Source organism: Atheta coriaria, unplaced genomic scaffold (genome assembly GCF_025399875.1).
Source record: "Atheta coriaria isolate IRGN ID8LTWV9N9 unplaced genomic scaffold, Caltech_Dcor_3.1 hic_scaffold_4_pilon, whole genome shotgun sequence".
NCBI lineage: Eukaryota > Metazoa > Arthropoda > Insecta > Coleoptera > Staphylinidae > Dalotia > Dalotia coriaria.
The window spans coordinates 7,536,581-7,549,343 of NW_027045446.1; the positions used below are offsets into that span (position 1 = coordinate 7,536,581).

General features: G+C 36.8%; 3 protein-coding genes across 3 annotated transcripts; 2 read left to right on the plus strand and 1 right to left on the minus strand.

The window, feature by feature from the left end:
- The first annotated feature begins 10 nt into the window (after positions 1-10).
- LOC135791240 (microfibrillar-associated protein 1-like) lies at positions 11-1,736 on the plus strand. The gene is made up of 4 exons (XM_065301574.1): positions 11-186; positions 243-557; positions 615-1,134; positions 1,195-1,736. Exons 1-4 carry the CDS (start codon positions 132-134, stop codon positions 1,628-1,630), a joined length of 1,326 nt encoding a protein of 441 aa, XP_065157646.1. The 5' UTR covers positions 11-131; the 3' UTR covers positions 1,631-1,736.
- LOC135791237 (endoribonuclease Dicer-like) lies at positions 1,639-7,590 on the minus strand. Its single transcript, XM_065301572.1, has 10 exons — positions 7,135-7,590; positions 6,765-6,997; positions 6,455-6,695; positions 5,476-6,397; positions 5,152-5,424; positions 4,350-5,093; positions 3,905-4,283; positions 2,248-3,848; positions 2,005-2,192; positions 1,639-1,947 (listed from the first exon to the last, which is right to left on the minus strand). Exons 1-10 carry the CDS (start codon positions 7,302-7,304, stop codon positions 1,785-1,787), a joined length of 4,914 nt encoding a protein of 1,637 aa, XP_065157644.1. The 5' UTR covers positions 7,305-7,590; the 3' UTR covers positions 1,639-1,784.
- Positions 7,591-8,650: 1,060 nt separating this feature from the next.
- LOC135791241 (glycerol-3-phosphate dehydrogenase [NAD(+)], cytoplasmic-like) lies at positions 8,651-11,771 on the plus strand. The gene is given in 9 exon segments (XM_065301575.1): positions 8,651-8,877; positions 9,179-9,356; positions 9,546-9,561; positions 9,564-9,644; positions 9,647-9,684; positions 9,742-9,996; positions 10,068-10,405; positions 10,457-10,549; positions 11,117-11,771. Coding segments are annotated over 9 exon segments (1,086 nt in total). The 5' UTR covers positions 8,651-8,827; the 3' UTR covers positions 11,154-11,771.
- The last annotated feature ends 992 nt before the right edge of the window (positions 11,772-12,763 follow it).

Sequence of the window (12,763 nt, forward strand, 5' to 3'; positions counted from 1 at the left end):
TATGCTCTGTCCATAAAATTGTGAACATAACCCCAAGACGAAAACAAACGTTCTACATTTGTGTAAAAAATTAGCTCTTCTAAAATTTTGTAATTATTTATGTAAAAATTATTAAATAAACCATTATAATAATGGCAAGTGGTATTCAGAGTACGGCTGGAGCCGTTCCAGTGCGAAATGAGAAAGGTTTGTAGCAAATTGATTTAATTTTTACTATTTTATTTCATAAACTAAAATTTTAGGACAAATGTCCATGCAAAAAGTAAAAGTGCATAGATATGTTTCTGGTAAACGGCCTGATTATGCCCAAGACTACAGATCAGATTCGGATTCCGATAATGACGACTTTTTGGAGAAAAGAAATCAAGCTAAGATTCAGCCTCCATCACCTGCACCAGAATACAGTGATGATGAAGACCTTAACGATCCTAGATTGAGAAGGCTTAGAATCAGGGAGATAGATACTGAAGTACGTCCGGAAAGGCGTCGGCATATTATGGAACCAGAAGTTCTTGAGGAGAGTGAAGAGGAAGAACCAGAAAGTGTTCAATTGCCAGGTAAATTAATATCTTTAATTAAATCATAGAATCAGTGTGTACAATGTATTATTCTAGAGCCAAAACATACTTTGGAAGCTCCTGATGATGATGAATCAGAAGCGGAGCTTAGCGATGGTGAAATCGAGCGTAAACGTGAACTTTTAAAGAAGAAAATGTTGATAAAACAAGAAGAACATGAAATTATGGCAAAGGAAGAGGAAAAGTCTTGCACAGAATCCTCAGATAGTTCAGAATATGAAGAATACACTGATTCAGAGGAAGAAACAGGCCCTAGATTGAAACCTGTGTTTGTTCGAAAGCGCGACAGGATTACTGTTATTGAGAAAGAAAAGCAAGAGTTGAAAGAAAAACAACTGGAACTTGAAGCACAGAAACAAGCGGACGATCGACGGAGACAAACTGTGAAGATGGTGGAGGATAGCATCAGAAAGGAACAGCAATTAAAAGAGAAAGAATCGCATGAGCCGAGTATTGACGATGTTTCAACTGATGATGATAATGATGAAATCGAGTACGAAGCGTGGAAACTTCGAGAATTAAAACGGATTAAACGTGATCGAGAAGAACGTGAAGCGTAAGTTTTTTTTTAACTTCAAAAAACCTAAAGAATTTGTGACAAAATTTAATGTTTCAGAGTCGAGAAAGAAAAATTAGACATGGAAAGACTTCGTAATATGACCGAAGAAGAGCGTAGATTGGAATTACGTTTGAATCCGAAACAAGTCACCAACAAAGCGGTGAAAGGCAAATACAAATTCCTACAGAAATATTATCACCGCGGCGCGTTCTACCTCAACGAAGATGACGACGTTTATAAACGTGACTTTTCACAAGCAACGCTTGACGATCATTTCGACAAAACCATCCTTCCGAAAGTGATGCAGGTGAAAAACTTTGGCAGATCTGGCCGGACGAAATACACACATTTGGTTGATCAAGACACGACGCAGTTTGATTCGCCATGGACGAATGAAACTCCGCAAAACATCAAGTTTCATTCGTCTCAGGCTGGTGGCAGCAGGCAGGTATTCGAACGACCGTCGAAAAAGCGCAAGAATTCAGCGAGCTAACGGACTAATGAAGGTTAGTTAAAATTATAATTCATGAAAAATATAACAATCGTATAGAACTTGACGCGTGCAAACTTAATATAGTACATAAATCTAATGAAATTAATGTATAACGCCATGGAATTTTTGATGTTATCGATGTTACGAAACCATTTTACTTCTTTTTAACGCTGAGTAAACGCAGCGCTACTTTAGCCGCTGCTTTCTTTGCGTTCGTTTTGTTATCTCCGAAACCGTGCACACGGGTAAGCGTGCCCTGCAGATTGAAATCTAACTTGATCATTGTCCTACTTCCTTGGTCCACATCCACAGGATCACTAGGGATTAAAATATGATTAGATTTATATTACTTGCTAAGTGAATAATGAATTTACCTGAACTTTGGTCGAAGCGGTGCTAGAGTTTCATGCAACATGCGTATCGGATTCTTCGGGATATCTTTTGAGAATGAGTCGAATTCTCGCCACATTATTTTGTGTATCACACGCCAAACTGTCAGTAAATCCATGCCGGAATCGAGGAATATTGCACCCATAATTGATTCAAATAAATCACCCAATACCTAATAAAAATACACTTATTATAAAATAAAAACTTTTTGTATAACTGTATTTCACCTTTGGAACATCCACATTTTCCGCCAAGTGTAAATTATCTTCATCTAAAAGTAAGAGCACATCGCCCGTAATTTCATTCTTCCTCATATTCTGGAACGACTCAAATTTGGCGATGAGTGACGTCAGTTTCGTATTGTAATGCTTCAGATATTTGTGCAAGCCTAGTTTAATGATATACGCCGCAAAAGTTTCATTATTCACCAGTGCAGATCTGAGATCAGTCAAGTCACCCGGGTTCAACTGCGTGTTATTCTCAAAAATAAAAAGCGTGATCAGAAGGTCCAAAACCGCATCGCCTATGAATTCCAAACGCTGATATGACTGCGTAATGTGATTACCATTGTATGACGAATGCGTTAAAGCTTGTAGCAGAAACGCGCGATTTCTAAAGTTATAATCCAAAATCTTCTCCACTTGGCTCGCTTCATAGTTCGACAGTTGTGCGGTAATATCTCTCTGCGAACAATTTTCTTTAATGATTGGATTCGGTATAGTCGCGCCGAATGTAGCCTTAATCGCGTCTTCGGGAATAATGCGCAACCATTCAAGAATTTTCATCCCGCCGTTTATACCCATAGCGCCCACATATATTCCAATAATAGACTCAATTACGTCTGCCAGCGTCTTATCACCAATCACCTGTCTACCAATGTAATGACACATTGATGCATATCCATTGTCCTGCGTTTCATCCTCTTCGATATCCTCTCGGCGATCTTGGATGAGTTCGAATGTTGCATCACTTAATTCACCCGAAATTTGCTCATCCCTTGGAATATCAATCTCAAATAAACACGCGATAGATGCGTCTTGTCGAAGGATCATTTCTTGCACTTCCACTGGGGTGCAGTATCCAGGTGGAAGCCATTCGTCCTTCGGGTTGAATTCACTGTTCACGATCAGTCCACCAATGCCATGTTTTTGTGCCAAATAGAATAAATTCCGATTACTAACGAGTTTACCCTTCAATTCCGTTGCTTGCCCTTCAGAAAAATGCGGGAATTTATTGAAGACGTACAATGACGCAGCCATCTTTAGAAAAGAGTCTCCCAAGGTTTCCAATCTTTCCAAATTCACAATATCATGAGCTTTAGCTGTTGTTAAAGCTTCATATACCGAACATAATTCAGGACCTTTGTGATTGGTAGATTTTTCTGATAATAATCCGATGGTTTTGTATTGATATTCCGGTGGAGTGTAGTTTATTGCAAGGCAACCATTATTTTGAATCATTGGGGTTGGGTTAGCATTGGGAGCAGTTTCATAACGCGTGTTAATAAACTTCGCAAATAATTCAATGTCGCCGAGGGTAACGTCCAGGTTTCGGTAACAATCGATTGGTTCAACTTCTGCTTCCCAAGGATACTGAGCGTCTATCATTACGTCATTGAAAGTCTTGTTAATACTGGCATCAACAATATGATCACCTGGTGTGAACTTGGTGATCATATCAGAAATTTCTTGTGCTTTCATTTCGGTGGGCATGTTTTCATCGAAGAGGGAATCATTTTTACGTAAACTTTCATCGGCGACGTTTGATTTGTAATTTATTACGCGTGAATCCACCTTGAGCGGCACCCAATTCATTACAGTGCATGAACCTGAAAAAAATATATTCTAAAAACTATTTTAGGGGATATATACGGTGTAAACATACCTAAATTTGCTTGTTTTGCAATTAGGGTCCTCAATTCATCAGCGATTAACAATTGATGGATTCTATGCATGATTGATGGCAGTAATGTCGCCGAAACCCACAACTGCGCCGGTAAGGTCTGCTTAACGCACAACTCGGGACTAAAATGCTGCACAAACATCTCAAATGTTTCCTCACGCTTCCTTTTTGTTGCAAGGCCTCGAGGCTTGTGACAATTCATATTGGAGGAGAGCGGTTTTACGGACAACATAGGTAAATTACAATTTACCAACACCCTGTCATACTTGCACTCATAATAATCGGCGTAACTTTGGAACTCACTGTTGGGAAAAGGTGATGCTGCCGTGATATATTCACAAACTTCCATTACCAAATGATGCTAAAATAATTTATGGTTTTAATTATTAACCTATCGAAGTGAATCATAATTTATTTGTATGCCTACCCGATTTCTTTCTCTGTAATCAGGAGTGACGATCTTCTCCAAGTAAGTTTCGTTGTTGACTACTAAACTTTGTTTCTCTTCGTTGGTGAGCACATTGCTCACGTCAACTATATCCTCATGATCCATTATAATATTGAAGTCAATGGATTTCGTTGATTTTAGAACGGGTACAATATAGCTGTACATAGGCCGATTGTCACCCAGCATTAAATAAGACTTACTTGACAAAATGTCCAGGACACCATCAAAAATAACGTGATGAAAACGTTTGATCAAGCTTACTTGCTGGGCGCTGAATACGAAATTGTTCTGATTCACGTCAAGTTTCACGGATATTTGACCCAGCGTTACAAACGTTGGAAATTCACACAGATTTGGCAACTTTTCGCTTGTGATAATACCAAAGCATAGATCATTAGAGTACAAGTTGTTTAAAATTGCATGTTCGGCACCGAGCAGCGGTGTCATGTTAATGATGTGCAAAAACACTCTCTTTCCTGATTCAATTGGAGCACTTAATACCTTGGGAATTCGACGTATATATGATCGAGTTTTCTTTGAAACACCATCGCGTTTGTTACCATTCTCTGGCCAGTGAGTGAAAAGGAATCCCAGGTTCTCTTTACTTAATGTCGCCGGGGCGGGAAGCATTTCGGCAGATAGCTCACCAACTTGATAAAGTTTTATGCACGTCATATACGCAGCGGAATTTTTAGCTTCTTTCTTAGAGCTTTTCCATTCACCCTGTATAGAGAATAGTAATTTAATAATAAATATACATTGAAATAAAAGAAAAACGCACTGGTATCAAATCTTTCAGAGGGCAAAACGTGGGCATCTGAATGTACACTCGACATTTGTCAATGTTGCCTTCAACATAAAAGACGGGCTCATATTTGGTGTACATATCAGTTTTGGTTGAATTGCAGTACATCATAAGGAGAGACATCGCCACTGATTCCGAAATATTCGCTGATCCAGGTCCATCAACATAAAAAATCTTCTTTTCTTCATACATTGCATTAATTCGGCTTTGATCAGGCATTTTCCTATGATCATTGGAGCCAATCAGGTACTGTAACATCCAATGTAATAATTACATGCAATAAAATATTTTAATACGCACATTGTTCAAGCCACTTTCAATAGATTGGAAGGTCAAATATTTATTTGTAAATTGTGCCCTTTCGGTTGCCTCCACCATAATATAGTACAAACTAGCAGCGTGTCGAGCTCTACCCTTCGACTGAATATATGCCCTGTAATCCTGAACTATATCAAATTTGATCACAATCGAACACATCTGCACATCCACCCCTTCCTCGATGACATTAGAAGCAATTAACAAGTTCACTTCTTTCGAATTGAACCTATCCATAACTTTCTTGTTCAACTTGGCGTAATATAATGATTCAATTGTGGAGTTGAGCGGATTTGCTGTGTTCCCAATAATAAAATCAGGTTTAATGAAGTCCATCTCATCATAAGTCTTTTTTACTTCGTTGAGTATGTGATACAGCAACATGGCCGTATTTTTACGCTGGACGAATATAATTCCGCACAATTCCTGCTTGGATTTATTCTTGAAAGTCATGAGTGTCTGAATCAGTTTCTGGACTTTGTTCGTACTCAGTAAGAGTGTTCGTTGCTCCGATGGACTGCTTAGGTAAACTGTGTCCATCTTGCGCTTGGTTTGATTGAACATATCTATAATTGCATTTATAACCGCCAATGTTTTCGCTTCGCTGCAACTTCGCTTTTCTAGTTGCATGTGTACCATGTACATAATGCAGGCGATCCTAGTGCCGGCAATTCCAAACATTTTGAAGTGCAACTGGGCATCCATTAGGAGCTTGTAATATTTTTCATAGGGTTTCTCTTTCTTTAAATACTGTAGATTTTTAATAGGTTTTGCTTTCTCTGGGCTTGCTTTAAACTGCCGAATTATTGCTTCCAATGCCGCTAAATTATCACATGCTTCTTTAATAACAGGATGGATGGATGGTGATCTGTATTCTATAATTTCTTCTTTTGGGTTGGTTGAATATCTAGTGATATGAAATTGAATAATACTGTTTCAAAATAAGGTTTCAATAAATTCTCACCCTACAACATTAATAAGTGCATCAACCGAGGCAACTTTTGCATGAAAAGTTGTCTCCAGTTTTCGTACTTCCTCCAAAACCATATTTGGCTTGACATTGCCATTTAACAGAGTAGCAGTCAGGCCAATGACTCTGGGAGGATCTGTTAAGTTCTTGAAATAAAGCATGATGTCTCTCATGGGATGATTATCTACTCCATGGTGGCATTCATCAAATATCATTACATTTACTTTGTTTAAATCTAAAAAAATACATAAGCATAAAACTAAATTATTTCTGTTATGATGTATCATTATATTCATAAACATACCTAAAAAGCCAGTAGTTAGGCTGTTTTTTAATATTTGGCTGGTCATAATGATCACATTATGAGTGTTATATTCATGTAGCCATTGCTCCCTGCTCCAATAGTCTAAATTCATGTCTCCTGTATAGGCACCAATGGTGTAAGGAGTATTTTGTTCCATGTATTTTTTGTGCTGGGCCACAAGGGTAACTGTGTTCACCAGAAAAACACATAATTTACCTCCCTCTGAATAAGTTCTAAAATTTATGTACGAAAATATTAGAATTAATTAATATTCACAGTATTAAATTGATTCTTATTAATTCATTACTTAATTTAATGAAATAAAATGACATGATGTTATATTGCGCAATTTTTATGGTAAGTCAAGTACCTTGCAAAATCGTCGCCAACCAGTTGCTTAATTGCGCAGAGCGCGGTGAATGTTTTGCCGGCTCCAGTCGGTAAAAAGATGATTGAATTTTGCTTGACACAAATGCGGATCAATTCGTCTTGATAGTTTCGTGGCACAAGCTCTGGCGAGGAAGATTCGGGAACATCCATCTTCGACCACTGATATGGTGGATATGTACAATATGTACTATTTTTACAACACAATCGTGTTTAAAACTAGGGGGATTCCCATGGCTGATTATTTGCTATTACAAGGCGTACTTCAGAGAGAGCAAACCCTACAAGTCATATTGGAAAACATGCGGGAAGGAAGGAAAGCAATGAGAGCGCCAGGGAAATGGAATAAACATGGGAAACCCCGGCACCATTCGGGAATTAGGAAACTTCGGAACTATGTTTCGGGATTCTAAGGTTAGCCACGAGCACTGATCACTCTCTGATGCCCTCTTTAGAGCTTATTTTTTAGTGATAAATATTACCAATGCTAGTCAGGCGCAGATGGTGTTATACTCTTGTTTTTCAGTGCGTGTAATGTTGGTTGCCTATATTGAAACCCTTGCGAAGTTTTGCGTATTTTAAATATGTAAAAAAATGAAACAATAACAAGTTCCTTCACATTCGAGCACAAACCGGTTTCATAATTATATAATAATTTACCACAAAATAGTATTTCGTGATTTAAAGTCACAATATTACGCTAATATTTCAAAGTACAGCCAAATTAAACAAAAACATGTTTGTGCTGATAACAAAAAGCATAATCTATTAATACATGGTATTGGTGTACATAAAACCAATATTTTGAGTTCAGAAACATTGAGTAAATAACCCAAGTAATTATCGATAGCACGAGTAGAACACGTTAAGAATATAGAAATCAATAGACATCAAATTAGTGAAAGTATAGGAGAGACTGCGCTGTATGATGAATAAATTAAATAAAATGTTCCACGTTGACGATAACGATATCGTGTATTATTGACTTGCGACGTTATGTAAACTCGTAAAAAGTGTAATAATACATATTATATCAGCAATAAAACGAAATAAACGTCAACTGAACCACGTTTTTGCTTCGTTTTGCGTTAGTTTTATGTTATGCAAATTCATCTTTTGCTTGTATTGCGTTATCTAATATTTACTTAGCTGACAACTTATGTTTATATGCTGTAACTGAGAGTTCAGTAGTATTCCTTCCGTTAAACTTAAAAATCAGTAACTTTTAAATGATCTAAACCACATTCCTAGTTGAGGAGTGCACTGTTCAAGAGCAGTTCCATTTGGAATGTTTACTACGTTTCAGGTCATTGGGGTGACTGTGAAATGACCTTTTCGCAAATTTCGAACCGAATCGCAAGTTCAACTGGTCAAACTCGAACGCATTTCTCGATTAATAAAACCTGTACCTAGGTCGTAGGTGCGCATGTATTATAGATAACATACTGCAATCATTGCCTTCAAATATCCCACACTTCCATTCGTTTCCAACACACGACATTCCAGCGTGTAACTTTATTTATTACCGAGTTGATCAAGTTTCAGTTGTGCTTCGCTTGAGTTTCTATTCGTTTCGCGTCAGTCGCGCCCGTTCGTTGTTGGCGCACGGTCGTACACGTTCCGCGCTAAAATTTTTAGTTTTTATCTTCTTTCAAGCACTGATTATCGCATAAATCATGTCGAAAATCAAGAAGAAGCAAGTGTGCATCATTGGCAGCGGCAATTGGTAACGCTTTGATTTAATTTTCTGCGAAATTCATAAAAACAAGCTGTTTGCAAACAAACATGACGTTTGTATAACCTCAATTATTATCGAAACCGCGTAAAAAAACCGAGTTTTTTCATTGAAATGAACACGTTTATGCTTTCTGTTTAAATTTATTAGTCTACTCGAATTATTACGTATATTTTATTAATTGTTATATATTTTTATTTGATTGGGGTAGTCATGAATTCTTTGCAAATCAAAAATGTTTAAATTTATGTCTGCGACTTTGTTAATTTTATAAATCTTATTTGTTAATTAGGGGATCTGCAATCGCTAAAATTGTGGGTAAAAATGCCGCTCGTCTCCCTCACCTCGAAGATCGCGTCACTATGTACGTTTATGAAGAGATGATTAATGGGAAAAAACTCACGGAAATCATCAATGAAACGCATGAGAACGTCAAGTATTTGCCAGGACATAAACTACCCGAGAATGTGGTATGTAGATTGAATAAATAAGAATCATTTCCCTCAGAACATTTTCAAATGACTTGCATTTTATTCAGGTGTATTTATAACTCATCTGTTTGTTCATTGAACATTGAACATGGATGACCTTGCATTGTTGATCATTGCACTGTAGTAGGATATAATTAAAACGTTATTTGTTGTTTGTTATGCACCTAGGTCGCCGTTCCGACGTTACTGAAGCTGCCAAAGAAGCTGATATTTTAATTTTCGTCGTGCCACATCAATTTATCCGGACGTTGTGTGCCACATTGTTAGGAATATTAAACCAACTGCTATTGGTTTATCATTAATTAAAGTAAGTTTTATTTAATTTATTGTTTGATTTGAATAATTAATTAATTTCGATTTTTAGGGCTTTGATCAAAGAGAAGGAGGTGGAATTGATCTCATTTCGCATATCATAACACGAACACTGAAAATCCAATGCGCTGTTTTGATGGGTGCCAATCTTGCCGGCGAGGTAGCAGAAGAAAAATTCTGCGAAACAACCATCGGTTGCCGCGACTCGCATCTCGCGCCAATTCTGCGGGATATTATTCAAACCGACTACTTCCGGGTAGTTGTTGTGGATGATGAGGACGCAGTTGAAATTTGTGGCGCATTAAAGGTACTACAATGAATGAGTCAATTAACTTGGACGTGATTATGTGATTATTTCATTTGCGTTAATAATTTCAGAATATTGTGGCCGTTGGAGCTGGTTTTGTGGATGGATTGGGTCTCGGTGACAATACGAAAGCAGCAGTTATCCGACTTGGTCTCATGGAGATGATTAAATTTGTCGACATCTTCTATCCGGGTAGTAAGTTGTCGACTTTCTTCGAGAGTTGTGGTGTCGCTGATTTGATCACGACATGCTACGGAGGACGTAATCGTAAGGTAGCTGAGGCCCACGTACGTACCAAGAAGTCCATTGCAATTCTTGAGGAGGAGATTCTAAATGGACAGAAATTGCAAGGACCTATCACTGCCGAGGAGGTCAACTACATGTTGAAATCACGCAATATGGAAGAGAAGTAAGTTTTATATAATTTAAGAAAACACTGTAAGACTCTTATTTTTTTAAGGTTTCCGTTGTTTACTGCAATTCACGAAATTTGCGTGGGGCTGAAGCAGCCGGAACAACTCATCAGTTGTTTGAATAATCATCCTGAGCACATGTAAGTACAAATTTGTTGATATTGAAATGAGAGTTTATCGAGTGCACCTACTATTACATATTTGTTCATATGATTCAGTTTTTTTTTTTGCTTTTTGTTTAGTTATTGATAACTATTTTCGATTTTTATTTGCCTGTTAGTTTTGATTTGCATGGCTGGTTAAACTGTACAATCATTTTTGATTCTAAACCTAGAAAGATTGCATCTATAATGTTTATATTTGACAAGTATTTTAGTTTTGTTATTTTTATGATGTTTAGGTAATTTTTAACTGTTATTGTATTTTCGATGAATCATGATTTTGCATGTATTTGGGTCTTACATAGCAGGTATTGCGAAATAGACCATTTGATTGAAAGAATGCTAGTTTTGTTTAACACTCATCCTTGTTTTTTCCAGATACATTCCGAAATACATATCCTTCCTTTAATATTTATATTATAAACTAATCAGGTTATAAAAAATATTTCTTTCAGTGATCATTTATTGTGAATAAATTAACCACTTTGATTTTGTTACCAATGAAGTGTTTTGTGGGATGTTAATTTTTGTGCGTTTTTGTTTTAGGACTTATGGCGACGACCGGACAAAATCAAAGCTTTAATGTTGCATTATCTGTGCATAACCAATCACACTCATCACAATAACTAGTTTAACTTAGATAAGACTTTGCCAGGCGTGAGAAAAACAAGATAACTAGCGTTACTGGTTTTCTGTGTGTTTTATAATTTGTTTAACCGTACATTCCTACGTGGGCATTAATCTTGCATTGAACAGAAAAACGGTTTTACATAATTTTATAGTCAGCAAAAATAACACTAAGGTATTAATGGAATCAGCCGTTGTATCTATATTTAAGTTTGATTTTAATTTTGCATTTTCATTCTCAAAACTTACCACAAATGCTCAATTAACAAGTGAATGGATGTTAACATTGTTGTCGTTATTCATATGTACATAGATGAATAAGTTTTATGTGCAATATTTAAATGGGGAGATTGTCTCATTCCTGGTTTGCGGCTTTGTTATCAACTTTATAAGTGTTTCATTTTATATTTATTGTCTTAAGATGTTGCATTATTGCTTTGTGGTTGTGGTAGATGTTACTTATGATTTTTTCTGTTTGCAATGTACTTGCTGTAGGTGTCGAGTGCCGTTGGCGGCCGAGGAAGGAATTGTTGCTGCAAGTGATTCTTCTCCTCAGTAATCTACATGAAAGTTACCTATAATTTTGCCAGGATTCGTAATTTTATATGCCATGAGACTCTACGTTTGTACATATAAATGATATTCTTTGAAAGAACATGTATATAAACGTATTGATAGTTTTCTAAAGTGAATTAAAACAATGTCCATGGAAAATAAATAATTTACATCCATACGATGCATGCTCTTTCAATCCTTTAAAGTTTAAGAGTCTAACCCTTTGGAAGTGCCCCAAGGCACTACGGCAGGTACCTAGAGTCGGAATCAGAATGTCAGAAATATGGCAAGCTTACAATCACATGGCCCAAGGGCACAGCGCCGAAATTCTGTCCGCAATTTTGAAACAAGTCTTACGTCTTACATAACCGCATACATACAGACGAGTACCAAAATATAAAAATTAACATAAACACTAGAAGATAGCAATTAATCAAGAAAAACTAATATACAGGGTGTTTCCAAAGGAAAATCTAGCTTTCAAAAAAACCTTGCGACAATAAACTTTACATATTTTTCGCAGCAGGAAAAATGCTGAAGAATCATACGAACACGGAGAAACATCTATAAACCACAACAAGTGCGAAACTACAGTCCACCGTCAAAACAAAGCATGCACGCGACGTGATGGCTTATGATAAGATAAAGTAAGATGTTCCTATCGTCGGCGTGTCATTAGCCCGCGACTTTTTTCCTAGTAGAGCAAGGCGCGGAAATATGTAATTTTGGGCTTGTCGAATAACTAAAAAATGTTTATGAAAGTTATATTGTATTATAATGAGAATGTATTGTAGGATCGAACGGCTAATATTTGAGAGCGTTTCAGACGAAAGAGCACACTTCAAGTGCATTAGGGCTATAAAGACGACTGACGCTCTTTTTAAAACAGTTATCATTTAGAAGTTTTAGACGTCGGGTGTGCGGGAGTTGTTCGAAGATTTAACTGACTTTATTTTGTGTAATTTTAATATTTTTGCCGATTTTACTGTTATTCACATTCATATTCATTAA

Coding starts and splice junctions, on each gene's coding strand:
- LOC135791240 (XM_065301574.1), top strand. CDS start 132: ATGGCAAGTGGTATTCAGAGTACGGCTGGAGCCGTTCCAGTGCGAAAT. Junction 187..242: donor TCCAGTGCGAAATGAGAAAG/GTTTGTAGCAAA, acceptor CTAAAATTTTAG/GACAAATGTCCATGCAAAAA. Junction 1,135..1,194: donor GATCGAGAAGAACGTGAAGC/GTAAGTTTTTTT, acceptor TTAATGTTTCAG/AGTCGAGAAAGAAAAATTAG.
- LOC135791237 (XM_065301572.1), bottom strand. CDS start 7,304: ATGGATGTTCCCGAATCTTCCTCGCCAGAGCTTGTGCCACGAAACTAT. Junction 5,425..5,475: donor TTGAAAGTGGCTTGAACAAT/GTGCGTATTAAA, acceptor TGGATGTTACAG/TACCTGATTGGCTCCAATGA. Junction 5,094..5,151: donor CTCTGAAAGATTTGATACCA/GTGCGTTTTTCT, acceptor TTCTCTATACAG/GGTGAATGGAAAAGCTCTAA.